The 25004-nt window shown below is 43.2% G+C and overlaps 1 protein-coding gene across 4 annotated transcripts in view; it reads right to left on the minus strand.

Annotated features, from left to right (window-relative positions):
- Window positions 1–3445: 3445 nt before the first annotated feature.
- Window positions 3446–25004, minus strand: part of mms22l (MMS22-like, DNA repair protein) — a 94929-nt gene continuing 73370 nt past the window's right edge. For all 4 annotated transcript variants that reach the window (XM_084336909.1, XM_084336910.1, XM_084336911.1 and 1 more), the window contains exons 21-26: window positions 17404–17552; window positions 8862–9073; window positions 6973–7139; window positions 6271–6367; window positions 5036–5203; window positions 3446–4048 (exon numbers count right to left, since the gene is read on the minus strand). In XM_084336909.1, coding sequence (XP_084193035.1) covers window positions 3973–4048; window positions 5036–5203; window positions 6271–6367; window positions 6973–7139; window positions 8862–9073; window positions 17404–17552 — 869 coding nt within the window. In that variant the 3' untranslated portion in view covers window positions 3446–3972. The remainder of the gene's footprint in view (window positions 4049–5035; window positions 5204–6270; window positions 6368–6972; window positions 7140–8861; window positions 9074–17403; window positions 17553–25004) is intronic.

The following is a 25004-nucleotide window of genomic DNA, read 5'->3' on the forward strand; positions in this document are numbered from 1 at the left end:
ACAGTGTTCTCTGGTAACAGTGTTCTCTGGTGACAGTGTTCTCTGGTAACAGTGTTCTCTGGTGACAGTGTTCTCTGGTAACAGTGTTTTCTGGTAACAGTGTTTTCTGGTGACAGTGTTCTCTGGTAACAGTGTTCTCTGGTAACAGTGTTTTCTGGTGACAGTGTTCTCTGGTAACAGTGTTCTCTGGTGACAGTGTTCTCTGGTGACAGTGTTCTCTGGTGACAGTGTTCTCTGTTCTCTGGTAACAGTGTTCTCTGGTGACAGTGTTATCTGGTAACAGTGTTCTCTGGTGACAGTGTTCTCTGGTGACAGTGTTCTCTGGTAACAGTGTTCTCTGGTGACAGTGTTCTCTGGTGACAGTGTTCTCTGCTAACAGTGTTCTCTGCTAACAGTGTTCTCTGGTGACAGTGTTCTCTGGTGACAGTGTTCTCTGGTGACAGTGTTCTCTGGTGACAGTGTTCTCTGGTAACAGTGTTCTCTGGTAACAGTGTTCTCTGGTGACAGTGTTCTCTGGTGACAGTGTTCTCTGGTAACAGTGTTCTCTGGTGACAGTGTTCTCTGGTAACAGTGTTCTCTGGTGACAGTGTTCTCCGGTAACAGTGTTCTCTGGTGACAGTGTTCTCTGGTAACAGTGTTCTCTGGTAACAGTGTTCTCCGGTAACAGTGTTCTCTGGTGACAGTGTTCTCCGGTAACAGTGTTCTCTGGTGACAGTGTTCTCTGGTAACAGTGTTCTCTGGTAACAGTGTTCTCTGGTGACAGTGTTCTCTGGTGACAGTGTTCTCTGGTAACAGTGTTCTCTGGTAACAGTGTTCTCTGGTGACAGTGTTCTCTGGTGACAGTGTTCTCTGGTGACAGTGTTCTCTGGTAACAGTGTTCTCTGGTGACAGTGTTCTCTGGTGACAGTGTTCTCTGGTAACAGTGTTCTCTGGTGACAGTGTTCTCTGCTAACAGTGTTCTCTGGTAACAGTGTTCTCTGGTGACAGTGGTTCCTCTTGAAGTTGACACCTCATCAATGTTTTGTAAGCTAAACATTTTCCTTCAAAGTAACTACTGCAGTAAGTGCAGGACTTGGATTAAAGTAGTGAAGTAAAGGATACTAACTTTGAAAAGTACTAAAGTTCACTAAAATGGTAAGTAAAGTACAAGTACCTCAAACCTGTGCTGAAGTACACTATTCAAGTACAAGTACCTCAAAACTGTGCTGAAATACACTATTCAAGTACAAACTCTTCACTTTCCAATCATGCCCCAACAGCAGTGCCTACCGAAGAGCGTACATTGACAGACGCACAGACATTTCACAAGGCTTGGAGGATGAGTAGAAATGACAGAAAATGCGTCTGGATGATTGTGGGGGACGGCAGCGAAGCGGGCTGTGATGAGGTGCAAACTCGAGCCTGATTGCCAGAGAGATTGCTGTGACTTGAAAAAGGCAAAGAGGAAAAGAGAAATGGAATAAACAAGACTTGCTTGTTTTTCATATCGGACTATTTTTGGTTCCGCCCTCGACGTGCCACAGAAGCAGCTCTTCAGAATGCCAAGTAGACACGACAGGGCCGCCTGGCTGGACCACAGGCAGCCTGTGCTGCATCCGCTGCTGCGCTAACAGACCTCACTACGTTCACACTGCAGGCCTGACTGGACCACAGGCAGCATGTGCTGCATCCGCTGCTGTGCTAACAGACCTCACTACGTTCACACTGCAGGCCTGACTGGACCACAGGCAGCATGTGCTGCATCCGCTGCTGCGCTAACAGACCTCACTACGTTCACACTGCAAGCCTGACTGGACCACAGGCAGTCTGTGCTGCATCCGCTGCTCTGCTAACAGACCTCACTACGTTCACACTGCAGGCCTGACTGGACCACAGGCAGCATGTGCTGCATCCGCTGCTGTGCTAACAGACCTCACTACGTTCACACTGCAGGCCTGACTGGACCACAGGCAGCATGTGCTGCATCCGCTGCTGCGCTAACAGACCTCACTACGTTCACACTGCAGGTCTTTTTTTTGCTCAATTCTCATTTATTGCTCAGATCCAATACTTTTTATTTATTTACTTTGGCCAATATCAGATTCCAGTGTGAACTGGTCAAGCTTCTGAACTGACCCATATGTGAAAAATGAACAATAACGAAGATGGACGTAAACATGGAGGACACTGATTATGGTTTACTTTATAAATTGATGTTGAAGTGCAGTGGGGGCTAATTCGTAAGCAGCTGATAATGGGGGCGAGGAGGTGAAAGAGAGACATTTCTTCTTTCAATATTCTTTCAAACAGACGGGTTATGATACGTCCCCTCAAGTTTTGCTTGTACAAAAGTATCACCACAAATACGCATAAGGTAAACTCCTCACTGTCCCTCCACTGACCACCTCCATCACAGCTGTCATGTTTGTTTTCACATAGTGACTCCCGCCAGCACAGAACTGTGATGAATGTGTTGTAAAAGTTGCATGAATTCTGACATGACTGTTCAGACCGAGGTCACAATCAGACCTGTATCTGATTTAGGACGATGGATGTTCTAAAAAAGAATGTTCTTTATTCATGCAATTAAAACCAACGTGTTTCGGCAACATGCCGTCATCAGGGTTACATCAAGGCATGTTGCCGTAATGTGTTGGTTTTGATTGTATGAATAAAGAGCATTTATTTTTATAATAAAGATAGTTTTTTCCAGTTCATGCACCTTGGTTAAAGGACAACGTTGCTGCGACAGATCTGATTTGGGCCACTTTTTCCTGTGAACGTAGCCTTACTGACCAACTGGGAATTGAAGACAGACGTACAATACAACACAGACATACAAGATCCACAGGAACTGTGTTTATGACATCGTGAGCTTCTGCAATTTTGTCTATTTCCATTTGGGGCGGGACTAGGTGGATTTGATTGACATCCTAAAGTAGTATTGGAAGTAGGGATGTCCGATATTATCGGCCAACCGATATTATCGGCCGATATCGGCAGTAAAATGTGATATCGGAAAATATCGGTATCGGTTTAAAAAAAATAAAAAACAATAACAATATTTGTTATATATATATCCAGTGAAATGATTAGTTACCTGAAATTATTACGTTTTTTGGACGGGGAAACCCTGCATATATCGGTATCGGTTGATATCGGTTGATATCGGTATCGGAAATTAATAGTTGGACAATATCGGAATATCGGTATCGGTAAAAAAGCCAATATCGAGCATCCCTAATTGGAAGGCAAAATAGAAACGGATTGGACTTTTTTTTTTGCCGCTCACCCTCCATGTGGATGGGAGTGGCTACGTTTCTCCAGGAAGATGAAACAATATATTTCCGTAGATGAACATGATTATTTTGTGAAATTCTGGTTCCGCACATTGTGAAAAGTAGACGAGAACCTTTTTCATCTTTAATATTTATTTAACAAAACACATTTAATTTTTACAGAACACAATCGTAACAATAGGTCTGTACAAAATGGCACTTGAATGAATGATCATTGCATTCATACAGCTCTTTTCTAGACACTCCAAAAGCGCTTTACAATGTAGGGTGGAAATTGCCTCCCCGAGCACCACTGTGGGGCACCCATCACGCTACACAATGGCTGAAAGGCTCGGAAGACAAAGATTTATCTACACTATGTACAATAATTACATTCTCTTGTTATTCAAAGTGATGGCAGCCGTTCAAGCCTCAGTAAATATAGTTTGGGATGTCATTGTAAAACAGAAGTGATAGTTATCAGCCAAGCTGCCGGTACCCAGACCAGACTTTGGTGCACATTCTAGTATCTGCATCATAAACGCTCCTGCTCTGTGTTGCTGGTCCATCCATTCATACCCAAACATACTGATATAGCCTGTTGGTCGTGTGGGTTCTCACTCTCTGGTCTCACTCTCTGGTCTCACTCTCTGGTCTCACTCTCTGGTCTCCCTCTCTGCTCTCCCTCTCTGCTCTCACTCTCTGCTCTCACTCTCTAGTCCTCCTCTAGATTCAGTATCTCAGCCTGGCCGCCGTCTCCCAGGAGGCCGAGCAGCTTCCTGTATGCACTCCTGAGAGAGAGAGAGAGAGAGAGAGAGAGAGAGAGAGAGAGAGAGAGAGAGAGAGAGAGAGAGAGAGAGAGAGAGAGAGAGAGAGAGAGAGAGAGAGAGAGAGAGAGAGAGAGAGAGAGAGAGAGAGAGAGAGAGAGAGAGAGAGAGAGAGAGAGAGAGAGAGAGAGAGAGAGAGAGAGAGAGAGAGAGACATTAGTCATACATTTAGTTTCTCGATCAATAGCACAGAATATGGGATGACGTTACTCGTAGTGAAGGGTCTCCATTGTAGATAGAAGATGTGTGTTTGGATTAGAAATGTTTTCATCCCCTGGTTAGTGGCTGGCGATTTCCTAAATTCATCCTGCACCCACTATTCTCAGTCAAATCGATTTTAGAATTTAAAAGAGTATATAGGGCTGCTCGAGTATGGCAAAAATCTGAATTACGATTACTTTGAATGATATTGAAATCACGATTATTAAACACGATTACTTTTACCTTTCTTCTGGACCAAAGGCTGCCTTTCTGTCATCTTCTACAAGTTACCAAAGATGTTTCAAAGAATTACGCCGTGGCTCCTCCCTCTCGCGCTGAAACTACTGTTTGGAAATTATATGTACCCCCCCTCCCATTTTGTCACCCCTCCCCCACAACTACTATGGTACCCCCGTCTCCCTTGATCAATCCCTTTGTCCCATGATCAATCAGTCACCACCCTTTGTCTCTCACCTCCATACCTAAACCATCCCCTTTCCGGCTCCTTCCTTTGTGTCTCAAACTCCTACCCCCTTCCAGGTCAGCCCCTCCCCTTGAAGCACCTACCCCCGCCCCCCAATGTCACACCCTCCTATCTAATCACCTCCTCCTTCCCACCTGACACCCCTTACTGTCATGTATATATGCCAAGGTATTCTATGTCTCGAGGAGCCCGTTACGAGACCCCCCGCCCCCCCCCCCCCACAAAGTTATTTTAGCACCACAACACAACACAACACAAAAACACACCTCAGAGCAGCGTTCCTGCCCAGTCCTCTCTTGTGTTCCGTGTTCCTCAGACTCAGTGACAGGTTGGGGACGAGGGTTTGAACCACAGCTGGGTCTAGAACAGCCACCGTCTCCAGGACACCGTACACCTGTCTGTCATACAGTCCCTCGTTCTCCTCCACAAGCGCCCTGCAAACACGGGGACGACGCCACACACGTTATTTGCTGTCAAACGGCACATTTCTGGCATCACAATGAAAATGCACTGATCTTTAATAAGCATAATAATGGTTCTGTTGCATGACTGTGTTCATTTGCAAGACAATGATGTGTCCATTACATTCTTGATTAGCGGATGACATTTTTATTAGTTGACCAATAACTTATGTAGGCGGGGACAGCTACTACTAGCTCTTCACTACGGCTAGCTCTTCACTACTGCTAGCTCTTCACTACTGCTAGCTCTTCACTACTGCTAGCTCTTCACTACTGCTAGCTCTTCACTACTGCTAGCTCTTCACTACTACTAGCTCTTCACTACTACTAGCTCTTCACTACTACTAGCTCTTCACTACTACTAGCTCTTCACTACTACTAGCTCTTCACTACTACTAGCTCTTCACTACTACTAGCTCTTCACTACTACTAGCTCTTCACTACTACTAGCTCTTCACTACTACTAGCTCTTCACTACTACTAGCTCTTCACTACTACTAGCTCTTTACTACTACTAGCTCTTTACTACTACTAGCTCTTTACTACTACTAGCTCTTTACTACTACTAGCTCTTCACTACTACTAGCTCTTTACTACTACTAGCTCTTCACTACTACTAGCTCTTCACTACTACTAGCTCTTTACTACTACTAGCTCTTCACTACTACTAGCTCTTCACTACTATTAGCTCTTCACTACTATTAGCTCATTACTACTACTAGCTCTTTACTATTACTAGCTCATCACTACTACTAGCTCTTCACTACTACTAGCTCATCACTACTAGGGGTCAACAGTGGCTCAGGAGGTAGAGCGTCATCTGGCAATCTGAAGGTTCCCAGTTAGATTCCGGCTCCTCCCGGCAGCATGTCCAAAGTGTCCTTGAGCAAGACACTTAACCCCTAACTGCTCCCGATGAGCAGGATGTCACCTTGCATGGTTGCCTCCGCCATCCATGTGCGAGTGAATGAATGCGAGGCATAAGTTGGCGACGTGACAGTTACTAAAATGACACGGTTACTAAATGTCCAGTCTCTTACCGTAGGACAGTGAGCATGTGATCACAGGGTCCATCAGTAGCAGCAGCAGCACATCTCTCCACCACCAGCTGTAAGGCCTCTGTGCTGGTCTTCCTCACTGAGGAAAACACACTTACATTACACTTACAATCTCCTTATTCGCCAAGTACATTTACAATGGTGAATGTCCCAAACTGCCTGAAACACACACATGTGTCGTGGCCGGGTCTGGCTTAACTAGGCTTGCCTAGTCTTGTTTGCATACCAGGAATTTGTCCTCTGCATTTAAAAAGGAACATGCCAGCATTATGGGAAATGTAGAAAAAGCTATCCGGCGGGAAGCTAGCCTAGTTTAGCAGAAATTAATGGAAGCGGATATGGACCAGCTAGCCTAGCCATAGGCCAACGTTTTAAGCTAGGCTAGTGGTCTGTATCCGCTTCCATTCATTTGTGCTAAGCTAGGCTGGCTTGCGGCCAGATAGCTTTCTACTGAACGCACAGAGAGGAAATTGGTATCTATCTTCTTGTCTGATTCTGGGGAAGATGGTCAGCGCATTTCCCATAATGTTTGCGTGTTTCTTTGATCCAGCCCAGCTATTTAGGAGCAGTGGGCAGCAACAGTCTAACTGGGGCTCTAATACCAGTGCCTTGGTGACAGGAGTCTGTATCTAGCATGCATGTGATTTAACACAAGGAGAACATACAAACTCCTCCCAGTCTTACCCTGCGGTTCATTGACCAGCATCAGACAGCGCAGCAGGGAGGGGAGGGGCACTGTGAGGAGGGCGGGGTCAGAGTCGCCGTTCCGCCTCAGCAGCTCCAATAGGAAGGCCAGGACGGATGCCAAGCGGGGAGGAGGGGCGTGTCCTTTGAACTGCAGGAAGCTCTCGCTGTGAAACCAGAGAGGGGTTTCAATAAGAAGTTTAGAGCTAATCATTTTTAAAGACATTATATATAAGTATATTAAAGAGACATTTAGCAGATTATGAACCTGAATCCCCCTGAATCCCATCGTTCTGTCATGAGGATGAAATGTGATGATTGGACCTAAAACTCAGCAACACGTTGTGTGTCTCGATAGCTCTGCTGCATCAACCCGAGAAACTCCTCTGAATGATGTCACGTGGAGGACTGTAGATCTCTAGTAAACTGCAGATACTATTTCCTCAACTAGTTTAAAGGTGCTATAGATAAAATGTACAGAGCTTTTAGAAAGGTGCAGCATAAAAGTATTGCTTTTACCCCCAAACAATCATTGATTCATTAATTTATTATTAAAAATAAATGTACGGGTCCAAAATAAATGTTGTTGTTTACATGTTGTGTGCATGTATCCCCTCCCTACTGAATGTTATCTATAGCACCTTTAAACTGCAGTAGCCCTGACTCGAGAAGAGGACAAGAAAAAGAGCCTGCAGTTCACTAGAGGTCCTCTTGGAGTGCTGATGTGGCTGCTCTCCAGACACAGTACCTGTTGGTAAGTTCTATGTCCGATTAGCACGTCGTCCACACAACAGAACTATAGGATTTAGGTTTAAAATGAAAATTAAATGAAAACTGTTTTTATTAACTTTTTAATTAACTTTAAAGCAGTATTTTACTTTAGCAGATCAAAGGTCAGTGTGAGTCCATGTGTACAGTCAGTTCCCGCTAACAGGTGGTGATGTCACTTTTTTTTGGATCATTTATAGTTAGAAAATCATATTACTAACATGAATCATGAAAACCTCGTCTCTGTTCTGTTTTGCTTAAACATACAGTAAGTACATGGTTCTCTATGTTGTGAAAAAATGTCATAACCTTAGGACCCATGAAACTCATTCAAACCCTATGAAACCCATTCAGAACTCCATGAAACCCATTCAAACTTCATGAAACCCATTAAAATCCTATGAAAGCATTTGAAACTACATGAAACCCATTCAAACCCTATGAAACCCATTCAGAACTCCATGAAACCCATTCAAACTTCATGAAACCCATTAAAATCCTATGAAAGCATTTGAAACTACATGAAACCCATTCAAACTCTATGAAACCCATTCAGAACTCCATGAAACCCATTCTAACTTCATGAAACCCATTAAAATCCTATGAAAGCATTTGAAACTACATGAAACCCATTCAAACTCTATGAAACCCATTCAGAACTCCATCAAACCCATTCAAACCCAATGAAACCCATTCAGAACTCCACAAAACCCATTGAAACGCCATGAAACCCATTCAGAACTCCATGAAACCCATTCAAACTCCATGAAACCAATTCAGAACCGCACAAAACCCATTCAAAACGCCATGAAACAAATTCAAAACACAAAGGTATGTAACTTCACCACACTTCAGAAATACATGTCATTATGCAAAGCAGGGTGTTTTTCTTGATTCGTGAATGAATTGAGTGCTTTTTTCTTTCACCATTTTAGACAGATTGTCATGTATGCATCTATATGTACAAACTAACATGGGATACCTGGAGCTACCATACACCTCAATCCGAGTTACTAAATGGCAGTTATAATAGAAAAACATCAAGACCTTTAGTTTCCTCTTGGGAGAAATAAGGAACATGACAACAACAGAACATGACAAATCTTACACTAGAGACCTACCAGAGGACTTGCAGGACACTCCTCCTCAGTGCTGCCCCCCGGGGGCTGGGGGTGGACTCGCAGGCCCCCAACAACACCGGGTGGTTAGCTATGACGCCTGTTGAAGGCGTGGCGGGGAGGAAGTGGTCCAGGTACCTTTGGATGACGGAGCGGAGCTGCTTCTTCAGGTAGGCTCCCTGAGACTGGGACACGCTGGAAGCTACCGACAGACCCTGGTGGAGGAAGGGTGTGGTTTTACACGGACTGTATGTCAAACTCAAGGCCGGCGGCCCCCAGACTGAATTTGCTTATCAATTCATTTTGGCCCCCTGCCTCACCTAGGCACAATTCAACTGGCCAGTGATGAAAATGAAGCGCATCTCCGTCTCACTGCACAGCAATACAAATGTCAACTTTTCAAGCAAACGCACAGAGCAATCTGCACCTGCATCGTGTTTTTCGTGAATAAAAATGCATCAATCTGCTTTTGTGAACCATTGGAGGAGGACCCAATATTTAGCCTTCAGTTGTAACTTATGTTTACTTTCGCTTTTTTGGATCCACTTTTTCTCCCATTTTCTATATTTTCTCCCATCCCAATTTCGTATCATCCAATTCAACCCTCCCCTGTCACGGACGCTGTTTCTTGCCTCCCACAAGCCGGCTGCAATGTGGACTAAGTCATACATAGCACAAGTCCCCTCCGGTACTTGAGGTAACAGCCGTCGCATCTTTTCACCTGCGCAGCTCGATCTCTCAGTGGCGAGGAGTAACGCGTGGGAGGCTCACGCTGCCCCCGACACTTCCTGATTCTACTGCGCAGGCGCACCAACCGACCTGTAGGAGTCGCTGTCCACAACGCCCGATCCCCACCCATCAGTTTCCCACCCCCTAATACGGCCAATGTGTATTAGTACGGACGACCAGCTAAACTGAAAGCAAATGTGGAACGCTGGGCTCGAACTGTCGAGCCCAGCGTCTCCAGCATTTCATGGCGAGCGCCTTGCCCACTATGCCACGTAGCCGCCTGTTTACTTTCGCTTTTAAGAGCTCATCAGTCGTGGTATCATTCGGTTGCGTACAATTTTACTTTATCAAATTAATTATTGCTAATTCATCAAACCTACTCTGAAATCCAATCCATGGAAATGATTGGTTTCAAGTTCTTTATTTATCAAATCCAAAATACAGGTATTGTATTTGGAGCTCAGACTCAAATGCACAATTAAGAAGAAACAACAATGGTAACAGTAAATAGTAGTAGTAAGATGTTTTGCGCAAGATGAGTGAAAGCTACAGTAGAAAGAGATGCGGAGGTGAGAGACCAGTTTAACCTAGAATTGCTATTGTGGGGCTGATAATTATAATACTTTTTTATTCATTTGAAATACCTACTCTATGTGGACATAATTGTTTTGTGTGAGACCAGAGGAAACGAGGTGAGATGTTTTGTGTGACTGTTCTCCAATAGTCCAGGACCAGTTTAGCCTATAATTGCTAACTTGAATTGCAAACTCTTGTGGGTGAATAATTAATTGAATATTAATATATGTAATTTAAATCAGTAAAATAATAAATCTATAATAAGCCAATTATCCATAAATGATGCCTCCTTACCACCGTTTAAACAGCCCTCATTGTATTCATTGAGGCACCTGTGCATATTATTATGTATATATGTGTAGTATATTAGTTTGACAGCCCTGGTGTAGAGACTCAAGCAGGCACACATGAATGAGCCCCTCTATGTAGGTAGAGGTCATGAATAAGCCCCTCTATGTAGGTATATGTCCTGAATAAGCCCCTCTATGTAGGTATATATCATGAATGAGCCCCTCTCTGTAGGTAGAGGTCATGAATAAGCCCCTCTATGTAGGTAGATGTCATGAATAAGCCCCTCTATGTAGGTAGAGGTCATGAATAAGCCCCTCTATGTAGGTATATGTCCTGAATAAGCCCCTCTATGTAGGTATATGTCCTGAATAAGCCCCTCTATGTAGGTATATATCATGAATACTCCCCTCTATGTAGGTAGATGTCCTGAATAAGCCCCTCTATGTAGGTATATGTCCTGAATAAGCCCCTCTATGTAGGTAGATGTCCTGAATAAGCCCCTCTATGTAGGTATATGTCCTGAATAAGCCCCTCTATGTAGGTATATGTCCTGAATAAGCCCCTCTATGTAGGTATATATCATGAATAAGCCCCTCTATGTAGGTAGATGTCCTGAATAAGCCCCTCTATGTAGGTATATATCATGAATACGCTCCTCTATGTAGGTAGATGTCCTGAATAAGCCCCTCTATTTAGGTATATATCATGAATAACCCACTCTATTTAGGTAGATGTCCTGAATAAGCCCCTCTATTTAGGTATATATCATGAATAACCCACTCTATTTAGGTAGAGGTCATGAATAAGCCCCTCTATGTAGGTAGATGTCCTGAATAAGGCCTCTATGTAGGTAGAGGTCATGAATGAGCCCCTCTATGTAGGTAGAGGTCATGGATGAGCCCCTCTATGTAGGTAGAGGTCATGGATGAGCCCCTCTATGTAGGTAGAGGTCATGGATGAGCCCCTCTATGTAGGTAGAGGTCATGGATGAGCCCCTCTAGGGGTTCTTGCCTCTCCCTACACTGTATTATGTTACTATTTACCTCATGTCTTTTATGTATTTCTTTTGCACAAAGAAAAAACAAGAAGCTCCATTCACAGTTCAATCTCGTAACAAACTGTGATTGGCTCACTTGTCTTTGGCCATGTACTGTACGTACACCTCATTCCCAAGTGATAGAGATTGCCAGATTCATGGCATGAAAAATTGCTCAGAACATGGAAACACCTCAGAATGGGTGTGAAAATGGAAAAACCTTTATGTCCGGATGACAGAGACATAGACCTCTCCCCGCCGAGTCCAACAGCGCCATCCACAAGTCTATGAAAGGGGGCGTGGCTTAACCAGGGATTAAAGCAAAAAAAAATCTCCTGACTGAACTTTTTTTCAGGCCAAGTCATATTCTTATTTTAACCTCCACTATATATATTTATTTAATAGCGTTAGCGTTTTAAGGGAACTAGATCATTTTGAACATCTTTTCTATTGCCAGTTTGCTTTTACGTAATATCAATGCCGTTTTCAATTCATTAAATGAAACTGATTGCAAGGGTTGACTGACTTATGTCATACAAATAAACAAATCTACATACTGTAACTTTTCAGTATAGTGTATAGTTCAAATTATGTATTGTCTATAGCTCAAATTCAGTATTGTGTATAGTTCAAATTCAGTATTGTGTATAGTTCAAATTCAGTATTGTGTATAGTTCAAATTATGTATTGTCTATAGTTCAAATTATGTATAGTTCAAATTATGTATTGTGTATAGGGCAAATACAGTAAAACGATAGCATTTTAAAACTCTGTCCTGTAACATTTTATATGTTTAAAGAGAATGTAGCGTAGATCAGCCTATGATTTATGGTAAAGTGGATTCCCTTCTTCAGATGACTTTGGTATCTCTCATAAGAAGACAGGCACATGCTCATGCTCCTCAGTGCAGGGCTGATTTCCATTTGAGGCATTTTTTCTCTGTTGCCTTCATGTGGGACTTGATAATGGATAAGCCTTCATAATTATGTCTCAATGTTCAGCCTGGCTCTGTCTTTTTCAATGATGTCATCCATGATGTTAAATGATCCTTCGACAAGAGGGTCAGTGAACAATGACAGAAGGGCCTTTACCAACCTCCCTAAGATGGGGAATATCATCCCTCCTTCTGGCGTCTTCATGGCCAAGATCTTACTCCACCAGTCAACATCGATTCGTTCAGTATTCTCCTCAAAGTGTTTGGCCTCTGCTCCTAAATCTGGTAGGAGTGGAGGATTTTGAGGCTGTAGCAGGTGTAGTGGCTCTGACTCCAGGAGTGGAGGATTTTGAGGCTGTAGCAGGTGTAGTGGCTCTGACTCCAGAGTGGAGGAGGAGGAGGCTGTAGCAGGTGTAGTGGCTCTGACTCCAGGAGTGGAGGAGGCACAATGCAGGATATGTGTTTTCTGACATGCGTTTTCAGTATAGTTCAAATTCAGTATTGTATATAGTTCAAATTATGTATAGTTCAAAGTATGTATTGTGTATAATTCAAATTCAGTATTATTGTATAGTTGAAATTATGTATTGTGTATAGTTGAAATTATGTATTGTGTATAGGGCAAATACAGCAAAACAATAGCATTTTAAAACTGTCCTGTAACATTTAGGACAATAGGAGCATGGGGGAGAAATGGGGGACCCTGATGTAAACAAGACAAACGTCTTTCTCTGGTCTGCATCCCCTTAACAATTGTGTGTATTGAGCCGTACTGTATTGTACCCATTCTGCAATCTGTTAATAAAATGTTCAATCAATCAATCAATCAAGCACTCGTGTTTTCTGACATGCGTTTCTACTACTGGATCTACCTGCCTGTTCATGGTCTATGTATGTTGAAGGTCGGTCAGACCAAGTTTAAAAGAATAAAAGTGATTAAATCTATTACTTGTGTCCTGTAACATTTATATGTTTAAAGAGAATGTAGCGTATATCAGCCTATGATTTATGGTAAAGTCTATTCCCTCGGGGATGAGTCATCTCTGTCAAAACATCTCCTGACTGACTTTTTTTTCAGGCAAAGTCATTCTTATTTTAACCTCCACTGTATATTTATATTTAATAGCGTTAGCTAAAAGGAAAAGACAACCCGTATCAGGGTCTGACAGCACTACAATTACATTTTCATTAGAGATGTTCCGATATATATATAAATTATAAAACTTCAAAAAGATTTTTTGTTTATACAGTTACTGTTTTATATATACTGTTTTTTAGTAATAACTATAAAGTAATGGTATTTATTCAACAACAGGTGATTGTATAGATTAGTATTAGTATCAGTAATTGAAAACTATCTCAATTCACCCACGGAAAGGTTGTTGGCACATTAGTTCCACACGGACATTATTCGTTGCTGCACTTGCTTCCACAAGGCTCAGTTTAGGTTAACTACTGTAGTAACAGAGGATCTGTTGTGATTTTTGCACAATAAATATTCAACATTCTCTTTTGAGACTCCGCCTCAGACTTATCATTTGGCACTAAAAGCTAAACATTGTCACCGATATGACTGTCCGCAACATGTCATTAATTGTGTACGCAAGGTGGTCGATCAGTGACGACGTTAACGTGAGCTAGGTTAGCTAGCATGAGCTACCGGTAGATGGAAAGACTGTAACGTTACTGGTGAAAATGTGATTTAACTTGGAATACTCCTTTGCCAACTTGCTGTACTTTGCTTGCAGGTCCTGCAGCCATTATTGCTGGATTATGAATAGCCCCAACTTTAGCCAAGGTAACGTTAAGGCTAAAACTTTAACGTTAGTTAACGCTAGCTTTCGGTTAGCTGTTCAATGCTAATAACACCACCAAGCGAACCCATCAGAGCTCCCCGTCAACAGCGCTCTGTCGAAACGAAAGTATCTGCTGTTAACACTTTGGGTGCCGGGAACCGTCTTTAGACGTCTTTGCTGGCCATGCTAAAGTTGCCGGAGGACGTGTTACGTCGTCCTTATATCAATATTTCAAAAATCTGCGATCGGATTCATATGTCCCCTCCGCTGGCCTGAGATCCACCAGCAGGACCCACTGAGCTCTCTGGCGGTTCAGGAGCGCCATCTGGTGGCCGATCGGCGCAATCGCCAAACAGGATGTGCCATAGAGGTTGTGCTAGACGTCCGTAGTACTTCCGGGCGCTCTAGGTCATGGGACTCTGGCTCGTCATGCTACACAGTGATTGATTGGCAATAACTCGATAAACAACATGATTTGGACGTATATACCATTATACAAGCTGGAGATGGACCGGGTAAAAATATATCCCATAATGATAAGATTTCTACTCTACGATGATCGCCCAACGGCGCGCAGAGACTGGGGTGAGTTTCAGCGTGTAACGTTACCGTCTTCGATACTAACTGCTATTATCAACATTTGACCCACATTAGATGATTGGTATAACGCTGCCCACGGAATTATAAACGCCCCCTCGCCCATCCGGTCAACATCAGATGACGTGTAGTAACTTCTAGAAGTACGTCTAGTTGGAATTTTTTATATCGCGCTGATTGCCATCAAACTGTATTTCATCATCAATATAATGCATTTGGGGCTATATATCACGTTCTGGAGAAAGCTGCAGAAAGAGATGAAAACATACTTATACATTAGACCATACTTTACTATGAATATGTGAATGAAAAAGTTTAACGTTGCTACACAATGAACAATACATATAGGACTTTGAATGGGCCCTAATAATGGCAATGTAGCAATAGAATTTAAAAAGTTATAGCCCTGCAAAGAAGGGGACTTTCTCCATAGACAAATAGCGCTGGCAATCTATGGTATATCATGAATTTAACCTTAGGCAACCAAAGTGTTAAAATGACAAATGGCATTGACACTTTAATTCACGGTCGGTTAAAAACACATTTGTTTTATAATGCTCACTCAGCAGACCGCAGTGTTTTTGATAAATTACGTCATATGGTATCGGAGCGCAGAATTAGAGGGTACTCGCCGATACCGATACCAGCATTTTAGGCAGTATCGGCGGCTGGTATCGGTATCGGAACGCCGCTAACCTTTCGATAAGCTTTGTGGTCCGGGCATAAATGTGTCCATAAATCCATTTAGTTAGATCTCATCCAACACTGTCTGAATGTATCTTGCGATTATTATACATTACAGACGACAAACTATTAGCGCAATCCGGTCTCTCAAGTTGCTGCGTCCTGCCGATTGCTCGCAAATTACTATGCTTGGCGCGGCCGCGGTAGGAAAAAAATCCCTTTTTCATGATATTTGACGCCTCTGATTGGCTCAGGTTAAAATCTGTCACGTCTCCGAATCAAATGACAGAACTCGGAACCAAATTGACGGATATCCGTCTCAAGACGGAACGCTTTAATGCCTGCTTAACTCTAGGGGGTGATCTTTGAACTTGGACCACCAAATTCAAATCAGTTCATCCTTGAGTCCATGTAGAAGTTTTTGAAGAAATTCCCTCGAGGCATTCCTGATATATCCTGTTCAGCAGAGAACGGGACCAACGGACTGAGGAGAACATGAAGCCCGTGGCCGCGGCTGAGCTGTGAGGAGGCATCAACTACAGCGGAGAAGTGAGGAAGCAGCCGCGTGGAGAGAACCGTCTGCCCACATTAAACACCACGACACGCTGCTGACAACCAGGTCATCACAGCAGGCTCTGATCACTCCTGTGGCTACGTGCAAACACTGAACTACGCATGTTAACACCCCCGCAGACACTAGACAAGCTACATACACTACAGACAAGCTACATACACTACAGACAAGCTACATACAAGCTACATATACTACAGACAAGCTACAGATACTACAGACAAGCTACATATACTACATACAAGCTACATATACTACATACAAACTACATATACTACATACAAGCTACTATACTACAGACAAGTTACAGATACTAGAGACAAGCTACAGATACTACAGACAAGCTACAGATACTACATACAAGCTACATATACTACAGACAAGCTACAGATACTACATACAAGCTACATATTCTACAGACAAGCTACATAAACTACATACAAGCTACATATACTACATACAAGCTACATATACTACATACAAGCTACATACACTACAGACAAGCTACATACACTACATACAAGCTACAGATTTTTCATTGTTCAGTGTCTGAGAGAGGCCTTCAGACGGCTGGTCTCTCTGTTGTTCAGTGTCTGAGAGAGGCCTTCAGACAGCTGGTCTCTCTGTTGTTCAGTGTCTGAGAGAGGCCTTCAGACAGCTGGTCTCTCTGTTGTTCAGTGTCTGAGAGAGGCCTTCAGACAGCTGGTCTCTCTGTTGTTCAGTGTCTGAGAGAGGCCTTCAGACAGCTGGTCTCTCTGTTGTTCAGTGTCTGAGAGAGGCCTTCAGACGGCTGGTCTCTCTGTTGTTCAGTGTCTGAGAGAGGCCTTCAGACGGCTGGTCTCTCTGTTGTTCAGTGTCTGAGAGAGGCCTTCAGACGGCTGGTCTCTCTGTTGTTCAGTGTCTGAGAGAGGCCTTCAGACGGCTGGTCTCTCTGTTGTTCAGTGTCTGAGAGAGGCCTTCAGACGGCTGGTCTCTCTGTTGTTCAGTGTCTGAGAGAGGCCTTCAGACAGCTGGTCTCTCTGTTGTTCAGTGTCTGAGAGAGGCCTTCAGACGGCTGGTCTCTCTATTGTTCAGTGTCTGTATTTGAAGAAGGCACTGCTTGTTATATCCTTGAAGTAGATAAGTAAATCATTATGCTATCAGTGTACTTCTGTTGAATGCTTCAACCTGCTCGTTAATTGAGCACACATGTAACTTGACAGACCTGTTAATATCCGTTTCTACCATGTTCATATCCCTTGTATGCGTGTAATTACGTGGACATCAATAAATCATGTCAGTGTGTGTGTGTGTGTGTGTGTGTGTGTGTGTGTGTGTGTGTTTGCTCTAACCTGTAGATACAGTGGCAGGCTGTCTCGGAGGGCTTTGTCTTGCTGCTGTGCGAGGCTGTGAGGGAGCAGTAGTCCATCTACGATGCGGAGCAGCAGCTGTTGGGCCTTGGAGGTGGCCAGTAGGGGGCTCCAGTGCTTCACTATGAGACCTGGAACACAGTACAGAGACAGAGACAGAGACAGTAACCACCACGGCTGGTTCACTTTCAACTCCATCCCTTCAGGAAGGAGGGTTTACTTCAAATATTGAAAAGCGGCTCAATGCGGTTAAGGTCGTCATGGGCAAATCGTAACAAAATAATTAAGACTGGAAGGTCACTCATTAGCAAATTATTTAGATTTACCATTTAAATTGAGTGAATTGACCTGCGCCCTGGTAACAAACATACAGTAGGTTATAGACCTGCTTTCACTGTAAACACACCACCATCAGTCACCACCATCACAGTCACCTTGTAAACACACCACCATCACAGTCACCACCATCACAGTCACCACCATCACAGTCACCTTGTAAACACACCACCATCACAGTCACCACCATCAGTCACCACCATCACAGTCACCTTGTAAACACACCACCATCACAGTCACCACCATCACAGTCACCTTGTAAACACACCACCATCACAGTCACCACCATCACAGTCACCTTGTAAACACACCACCATCACAGTCACCTTGTAAACAGACCACCATCACAGTCACCACCATCACAGTCACCACCATCAGTCACCTTGTAAACAGACCACCATCACAGTCACCACCATCAGTCACCACCATCACAGTCACCTTGTAAACACACCACCATCACAGTCACCACCATCAGTCACCACCATCAGTCACCTTGTAAACACACCACCATCACAGTCACCACCATCAGTCACCACCATCACAGTCACCTTGTAAACACACCACCATCACAGTCACCACCATCACAGTCACCACCATCACAGTCACCTTGTAAACACACCACCATCACAGTCACCACCATCAGTCACCACCATCACAGTCACCTTGTAAACACACCACCATCACAGTCACCTTGTAAACACACCACCATCACAGTCACCTTGTAAACACACCACCATCAGTCACCTTGTAAACACACCACCATCACAGTCACCTTGTAAACACACCACCATCACAGTCACCTTGTAAACACACCACCATCAGTCACCTTGTAAACACACCACCATCAGTCACCTTGTAAACACACCACCATCAGTCACCTTGTAAACACACCACCATCGGTCACCACCATCACAGTCACCTTGTATTTACAGGGATGTCAGAATTGGCCTAAAATTACATTCGACCATTCCTTCTAAAAAGGTAAGTCCGAACCATTCAAATATCTATTATTGCGCATTATGTAAACAAAATAAATGACCTTTAACTCTTTCTCTGCCAGCTATTATCCTCATCCTGTAGTAAATGTGCCACGCTTTATATAGGCATTTTCACTGTGCATTGCGGTGTTTGCAGTGGCTATATCTATATTCTATATTATAGCTATGGAGACAATACTATGGCTCATTTGACAGTAACAACAGACAGTTCAACATGTGAAAAATAATAAATGTTTTCATGTATACATTCGCGTGTTATCCCGTCGTGAATATTGTATAGTTTCAGAGTGATCCTGGCTAATTCCTGAAAACGGCGCTATGGAGAGTTATGTGCATTTTTCTAAATGCGTTTGTGTTGCCTGCCTGGACATGCTACTGTTTCCAAATCAAAGGTATATAATAGGTATTATGTTTCATCATGAATGCATCAAAGGGGGGGTGGGGGGGGGGTCGTTTTTTGACGTTCTGATCGTCATCAACTGCATTCATTTTTTATTTATTTTTTTGATATCACATTACCTCCCAAGTGATTATTTTTTATAAATATTTAACTGCAAATACACAGGCTGTCGAAAATAAAACTGACAGTTCTTCGGTGCAAGGGTTCAAATAACAAGAATGCAGTACACCCCGATGACATCACAGAAGACATTCAAACTGATTAATTGGCAAAAAATAAGGTAGGTGTGCAAAATAATGTGTTTTCAGTAAAGTGCCCTTAACCTAAAATATGTATTAAACAGCGTTATGGACATGTGTTGAGAAACAAATGCATGCAGGACTGACATTTTTGCACCAATATCACCAAAAGGAAAAGGAAAGACATTGTGAATTGCTCTTAAAAGAGAGACTTGGGTGGAAAAGCCAAGAAACTCCAGTTATAACAAGCCATGCTATGATCTTGCACAATAGCTTGGCCTGAGTAGCCATGGAAAAGGCAACACAAGTTCAAAGATTGTGCCAAAACGGCATTCATTTTTAATACTACATACGTTGATTGACTGGATCGATATGAAATCATTGCAGGATCAAGGTGGAATTGACATCAGATAGCCCTTACCTTTGATCGGGGGTATTCCAAAAAGAATATTCCAATTGTCTGATCGCGATTTCCAGTATTGGTGTCCATCGGGTCCCCGACATAATCCGGCACAACACATGCATCGAGGGGCCATGGACGCGTTCCAATGTGATCGGGTGAACCGCTAGACTTGCCTGGACCAAAATTCTCCGCCCAGAGGGGTTTAGATGTGACACACAGTCTGGAACAGGATTTCAAAGGGTGTGCGATACTGCCACCTAGCAGGATCTGGCCGGTACTGCAATCTCAGGGTCCCAGTATGCCTTTTAACACTTTCACTGCCACTCACGAGATATCTCGGGTTTATTTATAGGTGGTTGAAAGCCACTCACGAGATTTCTCGGAATTATTATTATTATTTTTTTTTAGCGATCTGAAATCATATTGCATCACCCGAGCCTACCCGAGTATAGCCGAGCGGCGCCGGCGATCATTGTGGAAAAAAGCGCCCCCTGTCGTCTCCCAGATGACATAAGTGATTTTGGAATGGACTCAATGAAAATGAATGGGGAAAAAAATCCGGTACTCCACATTTTCCAGTCCATTGATCCAGCCGGGGTTACCAGAGTTCATTCTGGATCCTCAGATCCCCGCGGATCATGGAGTTCTACTGTATCGCATTGGATCCATACACGTATCGATTTTTTCGAATGGTGATCAGGAATTGGAATATACCAGTTGGATACCATCTGATGTCAGGTAAGGACTCTATTAGAGCCATATGAAATCCGCGTTCACGGAATCGCGGACGGAATCGCGGAATTAACCAATAAAAATGGAATCAACTGCAAAACGTGGAATATTGCAGAATTTGGCCTAATCTGGACTGAAATTTCGTTTTTGGGTGGAACGTTTGGTGTACACGCGACCGGGGAGGCGGGGACGCTACAGCGTGTTACACACAACACAGCCGCGGTGCTCAAGCGTCTGGCTGCTTGTGTTAACATCGTCAAGAAGCTAAACTATTCCACAATAAGCCCTCAATTCAGAGCAGAACAGTATCCTAATGACTTTTATGCCTCCGGTGATAAGGTGTTTTGCTAATTCTGTCAACGTTCCGTGGACTGGACCCGCAAAAACACTTGCGACACTATTGTGAGGACGTTAGGACGTTTAGCTTCTAGCTAAATCTAGTGCACCCATCCATTTGTTTAATGCAAACGACTGCCCTTTATAAACGAAATACACTTAAATAGCTATGTAACGTTATAGGACTATCTATGGAAATGATAGCTTCTAGAAGTTCTAGCTAAATCTGGTGCACCCATCAATTTGTTTAATGCAAACGATTGTCATTATACACTGCCCTTTATAATCTAAATAAACTTAAATAGCTATGAAACGTTACATTACATAGGACTATAGATGGAAATGATAGCTTCTTGCTAAATCTAGTGCACCCATCCATTTGTTTAATGCAAACTATTGTCATTATACACTGCCCTTTATAATCTAAATAAACTTAAATAGCTATGAAACGTTACAGTACATAGGACTATAGATGGAAATGATAGCTTCTTGCTAAATCTGGTGCACTCATCCATTTGTTTAATGCAAACGTTTGCCATTATACACTGTCCTTTATAAACGAAATAAACTAAACTAAAGGTGCCTAAATTATGCATTACTATATTTCATCACAATATAATAGATATAGCTAGGTTACTGACATTGTCATTGTGATAATGTCAGTAGTAGCTAGCTGTATCTATTGTTTACACTTGAAATATGTATTTTTATTTTGTCACAATATTAATTGAAAAATATTGTGTAAAATTGAACTGTATTTCTGAGTTGAAGCACTTAAAAACATTAAATGGACTGTTATATCTTATTCAATTGTGGACATTTATTCATTCCCACTTATTAGACACTATTTCTGATGGTAAAATGAGCATAAAAGGCAAAATACAGAATTCTGAAATATTAAAACGGAAAAAATGGAATTTGGGAAAAAATAAAATGGAATTTGGAAAATAATAAAACGGATTTCATATGGCTCTAGACTCTATGTTATCAGTGTTAGGATAATCAGAGTAAGTTTGATGAAGTTATAAGCTGTTTTGTGAAATGTCTTCTTTCGGTTTCACTGTAAAAGTCCACGAGGAAATCAACGGGGCGATTATCCGTGCGCGGCTCGAATGTGCTTGCGTGCACGTATAATATTGATCATCTAGCGTTTATTTGAAAACGATTCATAAAAAGGCAGACGAATATCAACGTTGTGGAATATTCCAGTAAAAGACGATTTTCATAGAATGCTCCACAATGGGCTGTTTTTTATCTGAAAACGGGTGCTTTTCTAAATGCTCTGAAACGGAAACGACGCGATAAAAAAACAATCTGCCTTGACAGCACTGACTGGAAAATAGTCTTTGATAATGCGATGGGCAGATTAGACACATAGCCATAATTTAAAACATAGATTAGGCGATATTAACGTTAACATTGGCGCCGATGGTGGCATTCAGCCGATAAAAAGGAAAACCCGGCGTGGCGCTCAAAGTGTTAACATCCAGTGCATTCAGGCCCACACGAGAAGTTGAGAGGAAGACAGCCGGGCAGGCTAGAATCTTCACCTGCCGTTGATTTAAATAGAGCTTATGCATTGCAGTGTTCAGAGGGGAGGCACGTTAGCTCTGTATCAGTTTTTTTTTTTTTTTTTTTTTTCCCCTCCATTTTCCTCCGATTTTCTCCCATCCCAATGTTAGTCGTATGCCAATTCCCAGTCCCTTCCTGGTCGCTGCGCACTTACCCCCCACAGTCAGATCATCTGGGAGAGTGGAGGCTACCACGTGCTTCCTCCGACACACGTCCAGCCAATCACCACTTCTTTTCACCTGGCAGCGCGGATTCTCATCGAGAGGGCGTAGCGTGTGGGAGGACCACACTATCCCCCTCGAGTCCTATCCGCGCTTAGCAGGCGCCCCGACCGAACTGTAGGAGTCGCTGTTTACAACGACCCGGACCCACCCCGCCAGCTTCTCCCACCCTCTAATACAGCCAATTGTATTAGTGCAGATGGCCAGCCAAGCTGGTGACAACCCCGGAGCTGTGAGCTGGATTCGAACAGGCGAATCCAGCTCACAGCTCCGGGGCTGGTGACGAACGCAATCTCCGCTCGGCCACCTAACCGCCCCTTTCTGTATCAGTTTCTAAATAATCCTAGATTCTACGCTGGCTGGCTGTGACCAGGGTGAACAGGGGCTGGTGGCGAAAGAGATGCGGCTGAAAGGTCACAATATGCTGCTGGAAGTGGGATTACAGATGCAACCGTATGCCCCTTGAAAATAAGGGATGAAATACAGTTTATTGCATCATAATTCTCACACTAAAACGAGAGCCAGTCTCCCTTTAAACAAGGGCTTTGATGAAATCGCCCCATAGATGCTGAAAAATGGCCCCACAAATCAGCTCACATGGGCAATAAAAGCCTCCTTTAGAGGAAGCTAATTTGCTACCCTGGGCCTCTCGCTACGCCGAGGCTGCAGAGGGCATTCTATTCCGTAAGCAACCTTCCTCAGCAGAAGGAGACATATCGTGTTAACCTCCATGGCCCCAGGTGGACTAGCGTGTTAACCTCCATGGCCCCAGGTGGACTAGCGTGTTAACCTCCATGGCCCCAGGTGGACTAGCGTGTTAACCTCCATGGCCCCAGGTGGACTAGCGTGTTAACCTCCATGGCCCCAGGTGGACTAGCGTGTTAACCTCCATGGCTCCAGGTGGACGGGACTACGGTTTCATGATTCTTTTTGTCTTGTGTTGTAAATGAAGCGCACACTTCCTTCACAGCGGCACCCTTCCTTCATGGTGATGTTCTCAAATCAAGTGAGTAATCGTGTTTAATAATCGTGATTTCAATATCAATAAAAATAATCGTGATTATGATTTTTGCCATAATCGAGCAGCCCTAGTATTAGATGGAGAGCAGCCCTAGATGGGACTAGTATTCGATGGAGACCACGGGAACAGAAAATTACCTCCCCTGACCTCTGTGACTGCAAGACGTGCATTATAATTATTAATGGGATACAGTTCAACCGAGTTGTCTTGAAATTGAGCTTGAAGTGCTGGTCGATGTGACCATTACAATGAGCAAATTAAATATGTTCTATCATTTATGGTTTCAAATGGCCACTCAAACCTATTCATGACAACGCAACATTCACCAACCTAAAGAAGAAATTAAATCGCACAAGAGAATGCATTTATTTATTTATTTACGATAAATCAATGATAATCCAGGTTAAATTAATTAATAATAATAAAATAAAGGTAGAATCTGTAACGTCGTCAAACAGCGACATCTAGGCAAAAGAGCCATCACTTGGTACTGCACTTAATTTTTTTTTGTCTACTTTTTTCTCCCATTTTCAATTTTTTCTCCCATCCCAATTTCGTATTGTCCAATTCTACCCTCCCCTGTCTCGAACGCTGTTAGGCCATGCCTCCCACAAGCCGGCTGCAATGTGGACGAAGCCTTACATCACGTGTCCCCTCCGGTAGGGGTGCACCGATATATCGGTCGGGTATCGGTATCGGCCGATAAGTGCCTTGTTGACTGCTATCGGCCTATCGGCCGATAAGCTCAAATGTGCCGATAGCAGTCGCCGATAACTAACCATCCATTTGTGTAGCGTCAAGACAAAAAAAAAATTCACTCGCGACCTACCTGCACAACGCCCGCCGTCCGCCCCACACACACACAAGCTACTGCATCAAAGTTACTATTTATGATTAACAAGGCATTCGTTTTGTGGCATTAACGTTATATAGTTAGTGTTACACGGACAATAACATCAGCATATTATTATTACCCATAGCAGCAAGGCATTACTCCGAGTCCGTTCATAGCCGGGAGGCAGACGACTAACGTTACTGGTGAAAATGTGATTTACGTTGGAATACTCCTTTGCCAACTTGCTGTACTTTGCTTGCAGGTCTGCAGCCATTATTACTGGATTAAGAATAGCCCCAACTTTAGCCAACGTAACGTTATGGCTAAACCTTTAACATTAGTTAACCCTAGCTTTCGGTTAGCTGTTCAATGCTAATGTAATAACACAACCAAGCGAATCCATCAGAGCTCCCCATCAACACCGCTCTGTCGGGAGGATGGCATTTAAGAAAGTATCTGCTGTTAAAATGACACAAACATTCGTTTTGTG

The sequence above is a fragment of the Notolepis coatsorum genome (assembly GCF_963971535.1).
Source record: "Notolepis coatsorum genome assembly, chromosome: 19".
Taxonomy (NCBI): domain Eukaryota; kingdom Metazoa; phylum Chordata; class Actinopteri; order Aulopiformes; family Paralepididae; genus Notolepis; species Notolepis coatsorum.